This window comes from Lepidothrix coronata, unplaced genomic scaffold, assembly GCF_001604755.1.
Source record: "Lepidothrix coronata isolate B3197 unplaced genomic scaffold, Lepidothrix_coronata-1.0 Scaffold56, whole genome shotgun sequence".
Lineage (NCBI taxonomy): Eukaryota > Metazoa > Chordata > Aves > Passeriformes > Pipridae > Lepidothrix > Lepidothrix coronata.
In genome coordinates this window covers 1,671,003-1,693,473 of record NW_016690236.1, presented here as the reverse complement: position 1 = coordinate 1,693,473, position 22,471 = coordinate 1,671,003, and the positions used below count along the sequence as shown (strand labels likewise).

The 22,471-nt window shown below is 35.6% G+C and overlaps 1 protein-coding gene across 2 annotated transcripts in view; it reads right to left on the bottom strand.

Moving 5' to 3' along the window:
• Positions 1–22,471, bottom strand: part of GALNTL6 (polypeptide N-acetylgalactosaminyltransferase-like 6) — a 466,714-nt gene that overhangs the window by 265,921 nt on the left and 178,322 nt on the right. For both annotated transcript variants that reach the window (XM_017816559.1, XM_017816561.1), the window contains exon 3: positions 9,010–9,148. In XM_017816559.1, the coding sequence (XP_017672048.1) occupies positions 9,010–9,148 (139 nt within the window). The remainder of the gene's footprint in view (positions 1–9,009; positions 9,149–22,471) is intronic.

The following is a 22,471-nucleotide window of genomic DNA, read 5'->3' as shown; positions in this document are numbered from 1 at the left end:
AAAAATGTCCTAAAACATCATACCAGCTTAAGAAAAGATGCAGAACTTCCAAATTCTCCATCTTTACAGCTTCTTTGTTAAGAGAAACATGCAGAACTCTGTAGAAGACAAAATTAAAGAAAATAGGCTTCTAAAATGATGAGAAAGGAGAGCAGGGCTAGCACCACTTCAGGCACTTGACAGTAAAAGCCAATTCATAAAAGCAGCAATTTGCTTGACCCTGTGGATATATAAACAATATTTTTTGCACATTGAGGGACCAGTAGAAATGCTGTGGTCAGTTACCAGACTCTGTGCCTTCCAGACACATCAACAACTTTTTAAACTGCCCTTTCGGAGAGATAATAACATAAAAGAAGTTAAGTGTCTCACAGACACCCCTTTGCTGCATTTAGGAAGCAAGGTAGCAGCCTACTATGGCAGTTTCTGGATCATAGAAGTCACCCATATCTGATTTTCTCCTCTTCCAGAAGTGCCAGTTTAAGGAAAACAGAAAGATTTCAACCTTTTTTTCCCCCCATTGGCTTTGTCAGCTCACGCTCTCTTCACTGAACTGCTTTTTCAGATCTGACCTTTTCTTTCCATTTATTAAAAGAAACTACAGCACCAACTGGGCTCCCAGCTACTGACAAGACTCCTATAAGCTACCAGGACAAAACATTTTCCAGTGAAGATTTACATAGTAATTGTCTTAGCATGTCAAAGTATTCAATTTACAGCAACAAGCTTCAGTCACACCATGTTTCTATTTCAATCTAGCCTTGTCAACTGAGCCTGATTAAGTAGTGATAACTAGTAATTTCTGTTGCCATTTGACAAGGCTGTAAAATTAGCTTGTGTGTGAGCTGACGGCAGGGAAAGTAATCTTTATTTTCACGGTGGCTCACAGCTGGGAAACAAGCAGGCATTACTGCGTATGGACCTCAATAAATGTCAAACACTTTACTAGAACAAATAAACCTTCTTCAAAACACTAGTGCTATTTTCATGAAAAAGAAAAAAGATTAAACTGTACAGTAGAAATTGTTTGTTTGTGCTATTGCTATTAAATGCACTAGCAAACAACATGTCCTGGAAACTAAGGAGGCAAAGCCCTGTGCTCTTTACATAGGCTTCTCTCAGTAGGGACTTCACCAAAACTTAAGGAGCTGAATTAGGTGCTTGTTACTTTATGTCAAATTGCATCATTTTGGCCTGTCATGTACAGTCTCCAGCAGCATTGCCTGTCTTTGCAGAAACCAAAGTCAGTGAATTCACCTCACTTTGTCTTTCAAACCAAAAGGTTTCTCTAACCAAGGGAAGAGTCTGAGTCAGATAAACCATATCGACACAAAGCATGTTATAAAATCATCATCATTTATGGAAAGATCTTACTAAAAAGATTAAAAATAATTAACATAAAATTTATCCATTCACCCATATGTATTAAATCTAGGAGGCTTGGGAAAAAATACATATAATAATTTTATACCCTTTCAAAATTCCTCACAAGCAAGTTGACACCAGGAGGCATCTTAGTACTGTAATTATTTTTTAGCTTAAACCTTGCACTTTGTTAACTATGAATTCCAAAATAACAGCTAGCAGACCACTTTATATAATATTTACACAAACACCCCAAAACCACTTTTTTCTTTGCGAGAGAAGATCACAGAAATATCAATGTACTTAAAATTATTTCATTCAAACCTAGCATACTTATCTAATTGTCTCTCAAAAGTAAGGCAGACCTTAACATGATCAATAAAAAGCCTCTATTGTGAGTCTAGGGTCATTTTCCTGGCTGAAGAAGAAACAGGATTAGAATTAAGGCTTTTGTCACTTCAAAGTGCATTTTAAGCACACGATTTCAGGAACAAACCAACCTGTGACATTCAACTACCCTTTAACTTCTGTTTCAGAAATCCTAATTATCCTTTTACCATATGCCCTTATATTCCAAAGATACCCTGTAGGCTTCTAGGAATCCTCTAGCTTATTAGCCACTTCTCTCATGACAGTCTTCAGTGTTTGTTCAAAGACCACTGAGAGTGGCCAAATAGATGTCAGTTCCTTCAGCATTCATGGGTACATCCCATCAGGGCACTGGACTTACTATGCCCAGTTTGATTAAGTATAAAATACTTAATTTTCAAAGATAGTTTTTCTGTGATCTACGTACATCTCCACTCCCTTTCACAGCAATACATGGTCAGCATATATCACTTAACAACACTGCCTGTACACAATAAAAGAGATAAAATAATGGGCAAGATATTACAAGGTCTGACCAGTGTCTATAACACCAAAATCACATCTGTAGACTTGGGAGCAAATGCTGTAAAAGTGGTCCATGAGGCCCAACAGCTGCACATATGCCAACAAGATTGGCAAGTTCTCACACCTATTATCGCATCTTGTGGCCAGCACAGCCTTCAGAAAATTGGAGCTCCATAAGGTTATTCATAATCAAATCAGGCAAAATAGAAGTTGCTTTTCCTTTCCAGCATTGCTGCACATTTGCTCTCCTTATGCATGAGGTGTAACAGCCAATTGCATTGCTACTGAAAATGTACAGCTGGCACTTGGTTTTTTTTTTGTTAATATTAGAGTTTGAACTTCATTTGCTTAAGTATCCAGTCTATACAAATTCACATCAGATACATACCTAACTGTATGAAAAAAATATTTGAAAAGGAAGCAAGAAGCATTATATGAGAAAAAGTAAGGTAGACCAAGGCTTTTCATGAAACAACAACATATATCATCACTTTCACCTATGAACTTCAGATACAAACCACCAGAACATCCCACATTTCTCACAGATCTTAGCAAAGATAGATGTACTTTCCAATTTTACTACTGTATTATCTGACAGTTAAAAGTTCAACCTTTAATCCTTGTCAAATGCTAATAGACTTGGCTATCCCAGAGGTACAGAACTGGCTGGAGGGTAAATATGCTTCAGAATTCCTGTCCCCATTAAGTTTAAATTTCACAGTTATGTTAACTGCAGCTTGCTATTTTCTTAGCAGCATGGGAGGCTTTACTGGATTATAAGCAACATGCAGGGCATTCCCCTACTTGTATAAGCAGATTATTTCTTTTATCAAATAATTTTCAGTAAACAGAAACAGACCCATCAGGTTTGGACTCTCTGCACTGCCCTATTTAACAATGCAGCTTGTTTTTCACCAAAAGGATGCAAGAGGAATCATCAATCTTCTGCCATGTTTTAGCTGCTGCTGCCATAAAAAAAAAAGACACACAGAGCATCCAGAAAGCACTTGGGAATTATTCCATGTTATTTGTTACTATCAATACATATCCTGCAGAGGAACTGACACCAGGCATGATAGAGACAGAAAGCTATAGATTTTCTTGAGTAGAAAACATTCCTGATCCTGTTTTGAGTATTTGCACTTCAAATGGGATGCCCTGAAGCAACTGCAGAGAAAATCTGATGAGGCTTTAAAATGGGGACATTGCCTATCATGTTTTGGACCCCATGACTTTTCACTTTCACTACGTTATTCAGTAACTACACAAAACACTTTGAAAAACAGTCACAGTAATAAACTCCAGCTTTTTCACTACCCACTAAAAGCACACTTGGAGTTTAAGCAGCTGGTCCATAACCCGGAAAGGTTAAGCTAATTCTAGCAATTAGCAATATGAGAGAATGCAGCATGTCTGACAACATTTCTGATTTCCCAAAGTGAATGAGAACTAGAAAGAAATCTTCTACCATCTTTGTTTCTTCCAACATCTAATCAAAAATTCAATGGAAGATCGATCCAAACAACTAATTACTTCCATGTGCCTTATTAAATATTGTGAAGTTCGGCATACTTAAATTAGATTAAATCATCTTCTTTTAGTGAAGCAGGACAACCTAACCCAGTCTTTAAGATCACAGAATGCTGAGGGACTTAATTGGAATTTATCTTGGAGTAGATTTGGAGACTAGTAGATTTTTTACTAAAACATAGTGATTAACAGTAACTCCAACTCTGTTAACTCTGCAACTACTCTAAAGACACATAAAAATACAATCAATAAAAAAAGTGCTCCCCTGAGAAATCCCATTGCATATTCATTTTAGCGTCTTTTAAAAATACAGTGGAGAGCAACCACACTGCATTCAAATATTTTGAGAGAGAACCATTCAGGCATTCTCTCAGTTTCTGCTACTAAAAAGAAGAGTTTCAGTTATGCAAAACCCATAAAGTGAAATTTGGTTTTATTATTAAATAAAATCTCATTAGTGTTCAGGACACAGAAGATCTCACAGCTCTTGGCTAAACACTCGTATTTCTTTGAATATGAAAATGCATTTCTTCTGAGAGCTATGAAAAATTTAATGTGTAAGAAAAATGAGCATAGTTAAGACTTCTAAAAAGGAATACTGGTGAGAGTGACAGTGAAAGGCCAGCACTTCACTCGGTAACAGCAAGACCAGCAGACATTGCTTGGAAACACTGACTGCAGCCCTAAAAAACAAGCATCACAAGAATCAGCTTTGGCATCCTTAATGTACAATAAGAACATTAAGACTTTCAGTACAAAATTAATCTATCTATGCCCAGGAAAACCTTAAAAGGATGGGATTTCTCGTGATAGATTACTCAGGCAAGCTAAGAAGGATTTGTGCACCTGATCTGTGATTACACAAGTCACATAGAATCACGGAATATCCTGCGTTGGAAAGGACCCATCAGGATCTTCAGAATCGCAGTGTTTGCATGAGAGTATTGTCCAAACACTTTCTGAACTCTGTCAGGGTTGGTGCTGTGGCATTCAAAACTACACACAGGGCTTAAGGTGAGGCCGCACGAGCACAGAGTAGAGCAGAGCAATCACCTCCCTCAACTGGCTCACAATGCTGTGCTCGAGGCACCCCAGGATACAGTTATCAGCAGTTAATCCACAAATTTTAGATAAAAGGAGACCTGGTCCTAAAATGAAGCTATACAAATATACCAAACCCAAAGATTTTAAAGGTCTCAACTCTATTGGTATCAGGAACAAACTCGAATTCCTTGATTCAAGAACAAAAGGCTAAAAAATGGATTCTGTAGTTTACAAGGACTTAAGAGTTTGAAACACGATAGATCACAAAATTTATATTCGCTGTTCAGACTAGATGATTGTAATCACTCCCCAAAGCCTCATTAAAATCACATTTAGAATGCTATTCAAAATGTGAATCAGATTCAGTTTTGTTTGTTTGAACAAAACTGGTATGAATGGCAGAATATTTAATAATGTGGAGAAGATAAGAATTAATTATAACTGCTACATTCAATAGTTTGAATAAGTAGCATTTCTCTTTCAACAATAGAAAATAATACTGCCAACACTTTCCCTAGCATTAGCATGTTTGTTGTATTCCAGACTACAGAAAGTGGTACAAGGCAGGTGAAAAGGAAAACATGAAAACACTCTTCTTGCATGTTTTAAAATATTTTTTTTATACTGGTACAGAATTTCTACCTCCTAAACATTAACTCCGTTACTTTTGCTCAATACAACCTAAAGGTTATAATGCTGCCTTCTACTTTAGGTGACCAAACTCTTATTTTCACTGAATTGGTCCTGAAGCACAATGAACTGAGATGATAATCTTGTTTCAGACTTTAATCTACAATTAATGGGGGAAAAAAAGTTTTCTTTGTTTGTTTAAACTTAAAACCAGGGGGTGATTGTGGGCAAAGAACAGAGAATTAGCTAATATAGCTTGGCAAGAGCACCCACTGTGTGAAGACTTTCACACGAGTAGGACAGAAGCAGGACAAAGACCACTCAGAAATGGTAAAAATATTTGAGCATTTGAGAGAGAGAAAAAAAACCATGGGAGATATTAAAGGGACACAATAGAAATATATTAAAGACACAGGAAAGATGTTAAGTCAGCTTTAAAATAGAATTTCTCTAGGGATTTTTATAGTACACATATTTTGATGTCTTAAAAAGGAAAGAAAAAAATCAATCATAACACATCTTGCTGAAGTGTTTTTAAAAAAATGACAGGAAAAACACAAGAATATTATAAAAAAATTGAAAACCTGAATTTCTCAGAGGTCAATCAGCTAAGCATTTGTTTAGTTCTACCTGTCCGCCTGCTAGAAGGTGTTATTTGCGAATTCTGAGCTCAGTTTACTAAGAGACTCAGAAGGAGAAAATTTATTTGGATTAAAAAGAGCAAGTTTGGGTTATCTGCTATCTTTTCATACTTCCCATAAAACCAAACACTTGGAAGGGGTACTTGAAGTTTCCTTGGTCTGACTTCAGACCAAGATATTTTTGAAGTTATTTCAGAGAAGTGTTGAAACTACTGTAGCCGCTCTTTTGATTTAATAAGTTTTGATTCAAATTACAGGATTCACCAGGTTTTTGTTGTATTTGAAACTCCATTTTGTGAATTTTCTCTACTGATGGCAATAAAACCATTCTATTTGGTTCTATAAAATGTGTCATAGATAGTACTTTCAGGAAGTTAGTCTTTAGCAGATGAGCCCCTGTGCAAATGGTATACACAGAGACAGAGGATCAAAGACTCAAAGTCTAGAGTAATATCATCTCCCACAAATGTGCAGAAAACAGTTAAAAGCCTCAAAGTAGTTTGAAGTTCCACCAAGCCAAAGCCCTTTATAATGTTCAGAAGCTGAACAAACTAGATCTTGCCTGCTATACCTCACCTGATTTATCTACTCTAATGGTATTGAAATAAGAGCATCCTTTTCTGGCACAGAAATGACATAATTTTCCAATTAGTTTCTCTGAAAGCAACTTTATGAGTGTTGTGTTTTAACTCCAGCCTCTAACATGGTCCCTTCACAAGGGTGACATGCAAATTTATGAAGCAAATTAACCTTACCCCAGCCAAAACCAGCACAATGAGGTATGACCTACTTCACATTTCATGCACTTCTGAAGAGAGGACACATTTCCAAAAGTGAAGTGCAATTTGAGACTGGCCATATTTAACACACAGCAGCCAAGAGAGGGGTTTGTTTCTGACAGTAGGTCAGAAAGCATTGTCAGACTTCTGTGTCTCTTGGAAGTTGAAGAAATACACTTTCTTCAAGGTGTAACCATCAGAAGTATAGAGCTCAGCTTTGTCTCCTTAATCAGCATATTAATTAGTAAGCAATTTTAGCACAAGACAAGAACATTTTTTTCTTTGCATTTAAATGGTATGCTATACAGTCAATTAACCAATGGACTTCTTATGTTATGAGTGTCTAACATAAGGAAGGTTAGAAGCACACGGCAGAAGTCAGTTTATGCAGAGCACTACTAAAACAGCCACCATACAATATTTCACTGAAGACTAGAGGAATCTAGCTGAATTGAATCATGGAAACAATGCCAATACCTAAAGATACAAGCTTCCCGAGTGAGACACTTAGGTGAAAATCACAAAAGGATTTGTGCTGGGAGAAGGAGGGCAGACAAAGGCTGGTTTAGCACTGACTCATTCCTAATATGTCACTTCTGACAACACACCACTCACATTGCTTCTGGGGACACGCGTGGAAATGTCATTGACTGTGCAAAAGCAGCGGGTGAGGAACAAGTTGCCAAAAGATCAATTTACAAAAACACAAAGGGATGATAAACCTGACAGCTTCCTTTTATATTTAGTAATTGTCCTCTGCAGTTTTGCTAACACAGGAGGATGCTTAATGAACATATTCATTATACCAGCAATGTAATTTACCACAGATTTGATGCTGTAAAGCTGTATGTTAGAACTCAAACTTCTTGGAAGCACTTTTTCTATAAGTAATTTCAAGTAACTTGGCAAAGCAGAAAGCAAAAAAAGTATATAAGACATACAGCTTGTTATAAAAACATTTCTTTTGACTTAATTCTATGCAAACAATACTAATATATACAAATTAGGAGCAACATTTTTTCTCAAAACAATACAATTAGACAATTAATGTTTAACATTAAATTAGAAACAGCTCTAACAAAAAGTTAGTTCCTTCATGTGAATTACTTTTTTTGAACTCTTACTATGCAAACAGTTCTGCCTCGGTCCTTGAAAATTTTTAAACTAATCACACACCAAAATGTTATAAATTAAGGAGTAGGTACCTTAACATGAAATGTTTCGTAAAGAAGAGAATTATATCTGAAAGAAAATACAAATATAGTCATGGAGACAATTTGTTTTGTCTCGCTCCTGTATCTTTCCCCCACATGATAGCTGCATAACATCTAATTAAAAGAGGGGAAAAATGCCAGGTAAAAGACAACTCCAATCAGTCCTCTCTTCAGAGCTCAGAATGACTCTAGAGGACTGGAACTTGGAGCCTAGAAAGGTAAAACTCCCCTTTTCCCTGTTAAAGATAGGAAGCTTTACTCTTCAGATATAAAGGAGGCAAAAATTAAAGAATATAAAAGGAAGTTATGTTTGCTAAGAACTGTATGACCATTTTTAGCTCAGTGATTATTTTCCAGAATAATCTTTATCCTATTTCTCTGTGTTATATTAGTGCTGTTAGGGAACAATACCATCATCCAGCGTCCCCAAGTTCTGCATGTGCATCATGCATGTTCTGTTCTTACACAATTTTATACTGCATAAATCAACTGTAGTATCAGCATCTGACAAGCTGTAGTGTCAAAACCTTTAGCCAAAAACTGTATGCAACTTGTTACTCCACACCTCAGACCAAAAATCTGCAGGTATTAACCAACTAACAACATGAAAAACTATATGATTTTCTTTTTTTTTTTGCAGAAATCACTACCCAGGAATTTAATGAAAATCATTCTGTAATGAAAAGAGGCCTTCTATAGTCTTAATATGTTACTAATAAGATAAGAAGTCAGTTTAAAACACAGAGCAAACGATATAGCAATGGTGATAAAGTTTCCATTTCCTATTTAATGAAATTATCATTTTTTGTTGACTGGGGGTTCATGTTTGACCTTCCAGGAAAACAGGTTATTTATAGACATACAAAGATTAAAAACTTAAAAACTAAATAGTCCAGGAGACAATTTACATACTTAGGATGTCGGATGTCTGGCAGTGATCGTTCCAGGGCTATATTGTTGCTAACAAATATGTTGAAGCCGTTTTCCCTATAAGCAGAATCATCGTGGTCTTCCTCTGTAAGAGGGTATGGCTTTCCATGTTCACCTTTCCCTATAACAAAACAAAACAATTATTTGCCTCAAATTTACAGCACAAAATGGACTACAAAAAGAAAAACAAGTTACGCTGAACTTCGACTAAAATGCTGCGCCTGGAACATCTCAAAGAAACATCTTCCAGTATCTTTAGCAACACTCCTGTCACTTCCAACACAAAAACACAAAGTAGGGACAAATAATGAGACTAAGAAGTCCCTCTGAATTCACCCAATTCATCCAGTTTTCTCTTTCCAGATACACAATCAGTTTAAAGCCATCTTATACAGAAAAAAACTGAATTGTAGATTAAGCTAAGACCTTTTTGCATCAGAATCAAGTTTTCATAGCAAAATTATGAACAAATTCCAGTTCCAGAAATACTCCTTTTGATTAATATGAGGAACCGGGTTATGGAGTTCCTTTACATTTTAGTAGTCAGAACACCCCCACCGCCCACTCATCTTTTCAGAAAGCAACTTTATTATTGAAGTTTAGGGTGTCTAACTTTCCAGAAGAAACAGAAAGGAATCTAAATGCTTTGCTCTAGGCTCCTTGAACATGCTTGCATTCCTAGGGACAAGCCAGATGTGCTCAGTGCTTCTAACGTCAGAGCACTGCTGATCTGTTTTCAGAAACTGGTCACTTTGTGCTTCCCCGAAGAAATCATCTGCTTGTTCCCTGGCAAACTACAGACTTTCTATTCCAGCTTTTTATTTCCAAGTTAGTTCTCATCATCAGTCACTAGACTTGCTTAGTACCTACCTCAGGCAACTATACCTCTATCTGTTCCAGTCAGAGAGCAGAGAACAAAAAAAAAACCACTTCAAAGAAAATCAGAACATAAGAACCTTCACTTTTTATCAACCATTTTTATTCTTTCATTCTTGCAGAGGATGTACCCTTCAGAGTTTCAAAGCCCTTCATGCCTACTCATGTTCTCAAGAAGATATGCTTTCCTCTATATCTAATTGATCAGTTTATATATAACCTCTCTGTCCTTCTCCCTCTGGGCCCACTTACAAGAAAATACCTCCTTTTACCTGGGCTCTTATAGAGAAAATAATCAACTTGCCAGCTGGATTCAATAGGTGACCAGCTGGGTCCTGATCCTCAGCTAATCAGGAGCAGCTATAGGAGGGCATCAAGAATAAAGTAACCGGGAGCTGAGAGAAACATCTAGTGGTATCCTTAAAGCTCATGAGCCTCTGTCAATACTCTATTTCATACTGCAAAAGCAAATGACAATAAAAACATAGAATATGCAACTTAAGGTGCTCAGATTTTTTTCAGATTTTTTTCAGCTAGAATAATATTTTTCATAATACTAGAGTTTCTTCATATTGTCCCCTGCCAGTGAAACTGAAGACAAGTACTTTTAAAGCAGGGAAATTGTTGGCAAAATAGATCAGCTGTAAATAAATTTGAACATGCAACAGAAGTGGAGTTCTGTACTACTTCCATATTCAATGGAAAGGAAACCTTGTTTAAAACTATAACCAACGAAAGATCTGGCAACAGGTTCTCTTTTCAGGGTCTTTTGAGTTTCCTTTCTGAGTTTTGTTTTTATAATTCAGATGAGCGTTATTTATAATTCAATAGGCATGGTAAAAAAGATTGGCTTTGCCAGACAAGTTCAAGAAGTTAAGCAATTGCTTGACATCTTAACACAGGAAACCAAGTGGATAAAGAACATAAACCACTCAGTGTCTGTGGGGAAGAACTATGTACAAATCTGAATTATTTACTGCTTATACTCAATGCTATTAGTTTACTCAGGCATGACTACAGCTATACCAAGTCAAGACTATAATTCACAAAAGTATTTAAGCATACCCTTTAATTCAGGCATTCAAACATCCTTTAATCCAATAACATCTGTACTAGGGAACAAGAATTCTCCATGTGGTAAAAGCTTTAGCAAATACAAGGAGTTTACTTTAATACATGAATCTATAAATAAGTAAGTCTTCTTACTTATAGTGTATTTTTTTATTTTGGATAAGTTAATTCTGCCATTTTCAAAAAATATATTATGAATTTTGTCTACTATTCCATTGAGAATATAATAACATTGTGCTCATCACACATAAAGTTCAAGTCCATCCTCCCTCATGAAAGTTCTCACAGTGAGGACAGTTATTTAATCTTATCCTAGAGCAATATGTCAATACAGAATTGAAGTCCCATGGGGAGGGGAGTGACTGTATTTCTTAAACAGAGAAACACAAATTCCAAATGAATACAGTCACACATCAGCTTCATAAAAAGAGTGCGGGAAGTAAAATGGACAATAAAGATGAGCAACAAAATAAGAACATTGAATCAGACATCTTACATCCTCTTGCTACATAAACTTCTACACAATAACCTTTTTGATCGCTGATATGGGAACTGGCCAAGTCAAGAGGGCAAAAACTCTGTTTAAAGCAATTGTAGCATCTTTTACATAATTTCTGAATTTCTCTAATGCACAGCTGTATACAACTCATCATCTTGCGCTGTGGAGATCAATTTCATATTACTTGGATTAATAACAGATTAGCAATTCAAACTGCCAGCACATTCTGCTTTTTTTAGGAAGTGAATTTTCATTTGAGTACAAACAAAATAATTGTATTCCTTACTTTTCCTCACAAAAAGAAAGGCAAGATGCAGTATATCTGCTAAAAAACTGATTAAATTATCTTGAACAGAGAGGCAACTTGATATATGCACAAAAAAAAGGATTTTTGTTTCCTGACAGTATATATCTCATCTTCACCTTGTATCAACAGTATCTACACTTGGTGAAGTTCTCATCCTATTCACAAATTTTGTATTTTGAACCCTTAGGAAGACATACAGGAGAATAATTTTTTAGTTTAAGGGGAAAATCAGAGATTAGTATAGACTAGTCTTTGGGGAAAAAAGGAGAAAAAGGAAGTTACTATATCAAATCACTTTCTCCTTTCATACCAAGAAAGGAATTGGTTGTTTTGAGCAAACGCCTTCTGTGGTTTTGCACATTTATGTTAATTTCCAATAAAAATGATGAACACTTTAATAAATTAATGAAGGATCTTTGCCAATTTTTTATGGAGACAGGAAATTAAAACTGTATGTCTCACATTAATGTAACTGCCTTCATATCAAATGGAACTATCCAAATTGCAAAAAATGTGTGTGTACATATATATATATACATATATATATATAAAATGGCTTTTCAAATTGAAAATAAGGAACATTTTTCTAACTGTGTGAGTAGTGAAACAATTGAATAGGAAATCCAGGGAACTGCGGAATCCATGCAGGCAAAAAATTATATCATGCCTCAGAGAGATGATTGCCTTTGGTCGTCTACTGAGATTGATCTTAACCTTAAATTCCTATTAACACCATGAGAAACAGGAGGAAAACTGATGATAAGTTCCCTCAGAGTCCAGAAAACTTGCATCAGAAACTCAAATATATTTATTCAAGTCTGTTCTACTTTTCCCAAACTTCTCAGAGTATCCCACTAGGTCGTATAAGTTCATTAGCTTAATTTATAGGAAAGGAATTTAATTGATTTTGCATCAATGGAAATGGGATCAAAATAACCTTTTTTAACTTTTTAAAAATTATTTTATTGCTACTCTACCTTGTAACAGCTTGAAAAACCACTGCAGTAAGATTTACAACACTTTTAATTATTTATTACATAACTCTGTCAAGATCTGAGGCAATGTAAAAGGCTTTTTCTTAGCATTACAGACACAGGAGTAACCAAATCAAATGTAAATCAAATTTATTTATTACAGTTTCAATATCAAACTACTACAGAATACAGCAATCAAACATTCACTTAGTTTTCTGGTAGAAAGTCCCTGCTGTTTTATCTGCTTTCAGATGACAGTAGCATATATAGATTTTTAGTTCAAAAACCATGTAGTCCTTGGTAAGTGGTATAGAGATGTCACTGGGAACAAATATGAGGCTTTGGCCTCCAGATTCCTGCTACAGTAACATGATGGTTGGCAGGAGAAATATGAAGTAAATTGCATCTCTCTTCAGGAATGGCTTTATACAAATAGCATAGGTTGAGAAAAAAGGGAAGAAAAAATATACAACTTTAAATTTCATTATTTGACTGCCTGCTCACATCCAGAACTAAAAAAAACCCACAAAACCTCAACAAAACAACCAAACCACAAGAACAAAAACCCAAACAAACAAACAAACAGAAAAATAGAGAAGAAAGGAGAACATGTTCCTTAAAAATTTTAAAAGGGTACATTCATATTGTACTGTAGTTGAATCTTTGAAGTATTGTTTGCTTATGATTCACATGAGATAAAAATTAAAGGAACTTTTGCTAACATAAAATGTAGTAATGTGTTCCCCCATTCCTCAACTCATAGTGGGTAGGAAGAGCATTTCCTGGAGAGCAAGGAGATGAGAGAGACAAATGGGAACCTCTGAAACCTACTTATTTTACAGATGTTTGAGAAGCATTTCTGTAAAAAGAAATTAATAACAAAGTGGAAAAAAATTACAGCTTTGTAACTGCCTTAGACAAAGTTTCTAGATTTCCAGACATTTACTAGGCCAACTCTTCATGTTAATCTAGAGAGATCATAACTTCTGTGTAGGACTGCAAGGAAAAAATGGCACAAGATTTTTTTTTAGGAGTCCATGAAGTGGGAGAAGCTGATTACCAATATTCTGTATACATCAAGGACATGGCAGTACTTCATATGCACTTCTTAAAAGCTGAAGCAAGACAAAATGCTACAAAATGACAGTGGTGAGGCAGGACAGCTCAAAAATGAGGAGCAGCAGCAGCAGTCAGCAGAAGAATGAATCAGTGGAGCAAGTGGAGCAAGCAACAGCAACATCTGGCAGTGTCAAAAGCCCCAGATTGCAGCACAAAGCTCTGGCAACTTCACCTGGGGCTTGTTGACTCCCAGGACTCCACAGTTCCCAAAAGAGTAAGGAAGGCTTTATTTTAGGAGTGGAGAACAAACAGCTGGCCTAGCTGTTACCTTGGCAAAGAGGACTGTAAAATTATTGTTGTTATACTTCAGGAATTAGCTCTTATACGTTACCTGTTTATATTTAATAAAATATTGTTTATTGAGTCAATTAATTTGCAAGAATAAAAATAGATCACTGCTCTTGAGATTAATTCCTGCAGGTATCTAGGCATTTTACTAGATGTCACTTTAAATTTCACCCTGGCCTTTGCTGTTGACAGTGGTGTCCTAGCAGAAAAGTGCATTATACAGCTAACCACTGGAACAATCCAACTCTGCATCTTACAACTTCCAGATAACTATCATGAAATGACAATGTGGTTTATTTTAAATATGTGCATTTTTTCAATTGATAATTAGTTGCTAAATCTTATAGCCTGTGCTTTATAGAACTAAGGGATACTATTAGACTAGTGTATCCCTTACCTTTTTCATTTATTTGAAACATTAAAAATGCAGCCTCTAAATTTCCAACATATACATTGCAGAGTAAAAATACAGTGTGTATGTGGGGCAAGTGATTGTTTTAAAATAAATCATGAGGTTAACCAGTGGCATTGTTTTGTTTTAGCAGAAAGGTGACTGCCTATGAACTCTGAAATGTAAATTGTCTGAAGGCTTGAATAAACACTTCACTAAAATAAGCACTACAATTAAAAAAAAAAATCTATGGCTTTTAAAACTTGCTGCAAGTACTACAGTGTCTTGATGGGTGGAAAGACTCATTCTATCCCCCTTTCCCATTTTAATAACTCTAGCAAAAAAAAAAAAAGGATGAAAAAAAATAGACCATACTATTTGGGTTGTCCAGTGTATTTAGAATGCCACAGTGTACACTGCAAGATAAGCAGCAACACATGCTGTTTTGATATGAGTTGCTCTATCACTACAACAGAGCAGCAATATCCTCAGTAGTATTCTGCAGGCTGAGCTGAATCTAATCATAACTCTGTAGCCAAGGGATGCACAGTACCTCTTCTATTTAGTCTAACTACTTATCACCAAATGCCACAGCCACCGGAATGTTTTTTTCATTTAACATTAGAACACACTGGCTGTAGACCATTAATCAGAGCCAAATACTGAATGAGCAAGCATATGAGAAACAGAATTCAACCATAAAAAAGGCTTCATGGTTTCGTTTAGTAACTGAACGACCTGCTAGAATAAAAAGTCTCTACTACAGAACAAGATTACCTTAAAAAAAAATAATCTACTAATAATGGTAAGATGTTTGTTTCAGTACTTACATAAATTAATTCACACAAACTACATCAAGAATGGCATTCTAATAGTCTCTAGTACCAGTGGGTCTAGAGACTATTAATGCAAGCTGATATCTTGAAAAAGCTCAAACTGAAGTGTTCCTAACACCGATTTTATATAGGAACTAAACAGCTACACAAATTTAATGCAAAATTATGGTTGCAAAGGTAGTGTTTCAGAAAACCCAAAAATACAAAATAATAGGGTTCTAACAGCTGTAGTTAACATAAGACCTAGCCCTCCTCCTCTATTTTTCTTCATTTTAAGACATAGTATAACCATGGGCCATTTACCATATACTATTACAGGAAAACAAACAGGATGTTCCATGCAACAAACTTACTATTATGAGCTCTTTATTTTTTTCTTTTTTTTTTCATGAATTCAACCTAAACTAGCTCCATAAGCTGTTTTTGCGGCTGTCACACAAAGAAGATGGAATAACCTGTAAAAATGAATTTAGCCACGCGTGAGTCAACAATGTGCAACAGCGTACTGTGAGTCAACAGTGTGCAATAGTGTAGTCGCTCTTGTACCTGAAGCACTATTCCATGATGTATATTCTATAAAGAACGCATGAGCTGTCACAGCTCCCAGTAAATTTAGATTTAGCCCGTAAGACTCCTACAGAAAAAAAATTCCATTCCTGTATATGGAGATAGTAAATATTCACAGCTAAAGTTTGAGGCACACCCAGGAAGTGCCATGTGATTCCCCACATAGTGACTTGGTGACAAGGTCAAACTTATTCCTTCTGTAAATGCCTACAAGCAATCAGAGTTTGCAATCAGGACAACCTCCTCATGTAGCATATAAGTGGTATGCAAATAATTACCTAGGTTAATGAACGAAACAGGCACCTCTTCAAATTCAGAGATACAAGAATTGTCCTCAAGGCAAACAATATAAGCCCAAGAAGCGTACTAACATGTTAAGATGTAACAAGGTGCAGTTATAGCAGATACAAGCGAAACAAATCACATAATGTATATTATCTACCACACCCAAAGTAATACTTCGAATCTCAGTCTTCTTTTCATGTTTTCTTTAGAAAAATCAGACACATTATTCCTGTGAAAACTGTTTTGATACTACATAACTGCTGCATATACTCACTACTGCTGCATTTCCCAGTGACTGCCTTTCCCTCTTCTTATAAAAGACACCACTAATGCTGCAATCATTAATATTGCCTTTTATAATTCATTGTGTGGTTTAAAATGCATTCTTTATTTTAAAGAGCCTTACAACTGACTGACACTATTGTGGTAAGGAAAGTTAAATTTAATGCTTGACCTGCTACGAGCACAGCTCTGCACAGCCCTTTTCCTCCCTTGCCATTGATTCATGTCTTTCTGAATAACGCAAGTCTAATTAAAGCCAACTGTTTTTCAAATGCCTGACACAAATTTGAGTAAACCCCCTGTATTAAAGTCAACTGAAACTTCCAGTCAATACATGCTGTGGAATCAGGCAGAGGGAGAAGTAGAGACTCAAAGAATCACCTTCAGCCATGAACTGAACAGATTTTCAATTAATTAGTTTAAAATATCTTCTATTAAAAAACACAAGTCATCACTTACAGAATACAACTAAATATTATCCCAAAGCCATATTTACGCATAATTCAGCACGAAACTGGTATGTCCATTGGGAACTTTTTTGAAAAAGTTAACTTGCTGAAAACTGATGTTTGGATTCAGCCAGAAGTACTTGCTGTTTTGGTGGTTTTTTTGGTTGTTTGTTTGTTTTTTTTTAATTTTGTTGATATCAGCGTTAAAATAAGCAAATGAAAAATACATTTTGAAAATCAAAATTTTAAAACTACAGTCTTTGTTTTTCAAAATCTTATATAAATGACACAACTTAACTAACATTATTAATGGATAGACATTCAGGTTGAAAATTCTGTTTGTGAACCAAAACAATACTTTCTAATTCTATCATAGACAGAAAAAGGTTTTGCGTATCAACACAGCTTGAAATAAAAAAAGGCCATAAAAATTTCTTACTCACTGAGAAAAATTTTTAAAAAATTTAAATTCCATTATGCAGATTCTTTATGTATTTATGCAACACAGGAATTCTGAGTTCTACTTTCGGCTGTGTGATCAAAAGCCCCTCAATAAATCCAGTTTTTGAGGAGAAGGGAAGAAATCTTTAGCAACCACATTAAAGAGAGCAAGCATACACACTTCCCTAGCCCTCCATAACCACAGGTAACAGAGGAATAGGACAGACAGCAGAGATTTACTTTAATTGAAGGCTTTGCTTTAAAAGCACTACCAGAAATTCTGCCATTTTATTTGTCCAGTATATTTGAAACTAGAAACATGGAAAGAAATCTTCATTCCTTATATTTTCCAGGGGGGGTGAAAAACACTTAGTTTGTCTATTTTGTTGCTATTAATTCATCTCTGCATTCATGTGATATGATTTAACTTAGAGAAAGTGCTTTGGAATATGTTTAATTTAATTGTTCCTGTACTTGCTTAAATAGTAAATCAATATCTTTACAATAGTGAGAGAAATTATAACAAAGGACTTGGATAGGATTAAGAATTCATGTTCCACTGTGCTGGGCAGGCGCCAGGTACCCACCAAAGCCACTCTGCTTCTCAGCTGGACAGAGAAGAGGATATATAACGAAAGGCTTGTGGGTTGAGATAAGGGCAGGGAGAGATCACTCACCAATTACTGTCATGGGCAAAGCAGACTCGACTTGGGGAAAGATTAATTTACTACCAAGAAATGCTCAGGGTCTCATAACTTCTATGTATGTCTTCAGACATCTCCAAAAAATAAACAGAAAAGATGAAAACACAGTTTATTACAAATTTTATAAAGTTGATCATTGGATAAACTGGAGGAAAAAAGTCATTTAAATACCATACTGAAGTGGCAGTATGTTAGTAACTTGCTTAACTTATTCATTAATAGCAGCTAATTTAAATGTCAGCCCTCTAGAACTTTAACCACTCACAGCTTTCAGTCTTTTTGTGACATACATGAAGTTTGGATTTCTTCCCAGTATAACTGCTTCAGTAAAAGCTGGGGGAAAAATACATAAAAAAAAACCAAAATAAATTAACATGTTATTTAGAGGCTTCTTTCCTTCTCGTGTGACAATATTAGAAATAGATTAGTCTGTCAACTAAGAAATCCTTGAAGTATTCAGTGTTGCTCTAGAGTGGAAAGAAGACCTGGAAGGACAACAGAATCAGTATCTTTTTAGTGTCTCTAACTTGCCCACTGGAGACAACTCCTTTCCTGCTTTATACATCAGTACTCACTCTGTTTCAGGATCAGTCTCACCTTCTGTAAGCTGCCATGGAATAAAAATGCAAGGAGCAACTAAGAAGTATCGGTAGCCTCATATACTTTGACAGTAGTTTCCAAAATATATACGAGCTCTCTGATTAATTAACATCTAAAATAGAAGTAATAGTCAGGGTAACTGAAATGACTTTAGCTATCATTAAAAAATATAAAACCGTAAACCAAAATGCATACTAAAGACTTTTTCTGTTTTAAGAATACCTATAATGCAATTTAAATGCGTATCTTGATTTCTTTTTTTTTTAAATCTGAGAATTTGTCCTCTGAATTTCCTGGCAAGTTTTACAATTCACATTTAACCATCACCTACAGAACCTTTAGTCAGAATTACCTAAAAACAAGTTTATTTTCAGCCTGTAGACAGCAGAACTTTCACACAGGTTGGCAGAACAAAATGCCACTCCTAGAATGACACTCCTTTTTTTACTTCCTTTTTGTTAGGAGGACAGATTCTCTCAGACACCACTTCAGTGAAAGCATGGAGGGCGGACAACTTTGTGTCACATAATAACATCCAAAAGGTAGCTGTGTTCCTTGAGAAGCAGTGATTACAGGGCATCATTTGATGAGCTAGTGTCTAAAAAGCAAATTATAGCAAAACAATCATACATCTCTGCCTTTTCACATATATTCAATCGATGTCAGACAAATTGTTTCACCAGTCCAATAATTTTCCTCTGTCAGCTTGTTTAATGAAAACAGGAAGGAAAAGAAAGTCACCTTACACATATTTCATTTCACAAACTGCACTGAGATAAGTATACTAGACTTTTGTACTTGCAAACTTAATTCATATCCTCAAAAGTAAAAAAGCTATGACAGGAAAATAGGCACAATTCACTGGGTTTTTTTTTCAGGAATCCAAACATCTCGTTGGTGTTTTGAAGGCCAAAAGGCTAAAATAATACTTCAAAAATGTGTTGGCAAATTTAACTACATCCTCTACTAAACTATATTTTTATGAAATAAACATGAAAATAATTAAGTTTACAGTATCAAGTCAATTGCAACATTAAGGAAAGCAAGTGGTGACTTTTAGAGTGTAAAGAGCTTTCTAATGTCTTTGGAATGGTGTGCTTGTTATTATTATCATGATTACTCTAGACGATGGACTCTGTAACATGCAAGGTTACTGACCAGTGTGCAAGCAGTATCTGGCACTGGCATACAATGCTGATAGCAAATTCCTTCAAATATCATGTAGCTTAGACCAAAAACGAGCCTTGTTCATTTGGCATGCTTTTAAATTGAAGTTCTTCTTATGGATCTTTTGACCTGGATTCCGATTAAAGGAATGTCTTTCTTAAATCTTTTAAAGAAATAGACTTTAAAGGTGGCTGACAGCAGTTTATTCCGTGTTTTAAAATTAAAAGATGACACAAAAGTAGTAAGGAAAAATTTCATTTTCCCATTGCAACTGAATTGAAAAGTATGGTCTTGATGTATTATAATTGCTGCCAACCACTTGTTCAAGCTCTTTCACTACAGTTTAGTCAGGATTCATTTCCTTCTTCTCTGAATTTGAGTTTTCATAGTAAACCAAGCAATGGTTCTTTGTTCCACTGAGTCAAGCAGTAATTACCCTGAACTGACAAACTTGATCATTTTTACATCTATCAAAAGAGAGAACAACCTCAATTAAAATGGTCTATAGAGCTCTCCTCCTGCTTACACATAGATAGGTCTAGCCTGAAGGTCTCTAAACTGTTCGCTCCAAACTCTCCCTGCAAATGAGACACATTTCATAAAAGTATCCAGATAAAATTAATTTTCTAGAATTACTACAAAATACATCTCTCTTTAAAAAAACCCCCACCAAACAGAAAACCCAAACAGCCAAATATCTACACATGGACTCCTAATAAATAACAAACACTTAAAAAGTCCTGGAAAAGTTTAAGCACACGAAGAAAGACAACTAACAGTGCTCAAAACCCAAAACACTCTCCCAGACTGCAACTGCCAAATTCAAAGATCCATTTTAGCTGAGACCTCCCTTCATACCCCTCCTACCCAAAAACCCCCAACCCCAAAACTTCTAAAGTCAAGTTTCCTTTATTTTTCAGGCAGCAACTCTATTAAACCTGCAAGTATTACGCATTAAATACTCACATGATGTGAATCCGCTGACAGCTCTTCACCACTATACAGAACAGATAATAATATACTTGGGACTACCACAAGCAGATGGCAAGATTGTAAGAGAGCACTTCTTAGAATCTGGATGCTAGTTTCAATCTAGAATATGTATGATTGATTTACCATGTAGTCATAGATATTTCTTGCCAAGTTTCTGGAAACACAACTTTCTTTCTGCCTATCATGGTAAAAATCAGCATGCCAATGCCCAGCACAGAAAGGCAGACAGAAGATAATGTTCATTGTTCTATATAAAATGAGCCATATTATGAACTCTACTCCTGCTTCCTTGGCCTCTCTGGTAGCTCTTTAAAGTTAGCTTATCAACTAAGTGGTTTAACTGATGAGTTTCCAACTACTGTGTGTGTGGATGGGGAGGGTGGGGCCAGGTAAGAACAGGAGAAGAATCAAATTAACTTCAGCCACATGAAGGGCCTCAAATCTGGCCAAGGCAACAGGGGCATTGTGCTTTAAAACAGCTTAGCTCTGACTTACAGCACCTTTAAACTCTTCCTTATGTATAGATTTAAGTGTCAAGACTTAGTTCTATCATGTGCACACTTTTCTGACAGACACAAATTCTACACAGTGACAACCTTATTCTTCCTGGCTTCTTCTGCAGCAGCGTAATATTAAGTTGGAACTTGAGATCCAGTGAGGGTGTGTAGTAACACAAATTACCACTGAAATAATACTGTGATACACCATTTCACAATCTGAGAAAGCCAGTCTGTAGTCACCCAGGGAAAAACCTAAGCACTTATGAAAAAACCAACCAAACAAACCAAACCATATTTTCTAGATATCATCGTTTAGACTTCTGAAGAAGGTACCACTGGAAAAAAATATCTCTTTCCAAATCATTATTTGAGAATATAACACAGGTTTTTTTCTGCTTGGATCCTAGCTCCAAACTGATCTCACTGTTTTCAACAGGATATCCTGACCATTAAGAATAAGAGTGGTAGAATCACATCTCAGTCTACAGTACTTTATTTACAGAGCAAATGCATTTTAATATGTGAAACACTTTATGTAACTGCAGTAGATTGCAAACATCTTTCATATTATATATCCTTTATGTGCTGTCTGTTTGACAAGCCATGATTAACATTACAGTTTAGAATTTTTTAATCATGTCAGACTTGCATTAAGATAAACTGATAAACATTTTTCTCTTTTAAAAGACAATACGTTGCAAACTGCATGAAGCATATTCATGATTAATGCTATGAAAAATTAGGTTAGGAATGTTTATTGAGACCTTGGCTATCACTACAGCTCCAATTATACTGGAAGTTCTCAAATTCTCTTGGAAAGAATTGCAAGTTCAGAGGCCTAAATTAAATCTAGTAAATTTGTTTAATATATAATGCTGCCAAAACCCCTAGTGTATAATCCCATACAAAATACAGGATAAGTAAATTAATATTTCAGTATACGTGTCTTTTCCTGCACAACTTTTATTACATTTACCTGTATAAGTATCACAGAACTAATTTATTTCATAACCAATAGGGAATTGCATTTAATGCTGCTTTTGTATCATGCTGCCTCGAATCTTCTAGAGGCACTTCGGCACTAGGCTTTGCCTT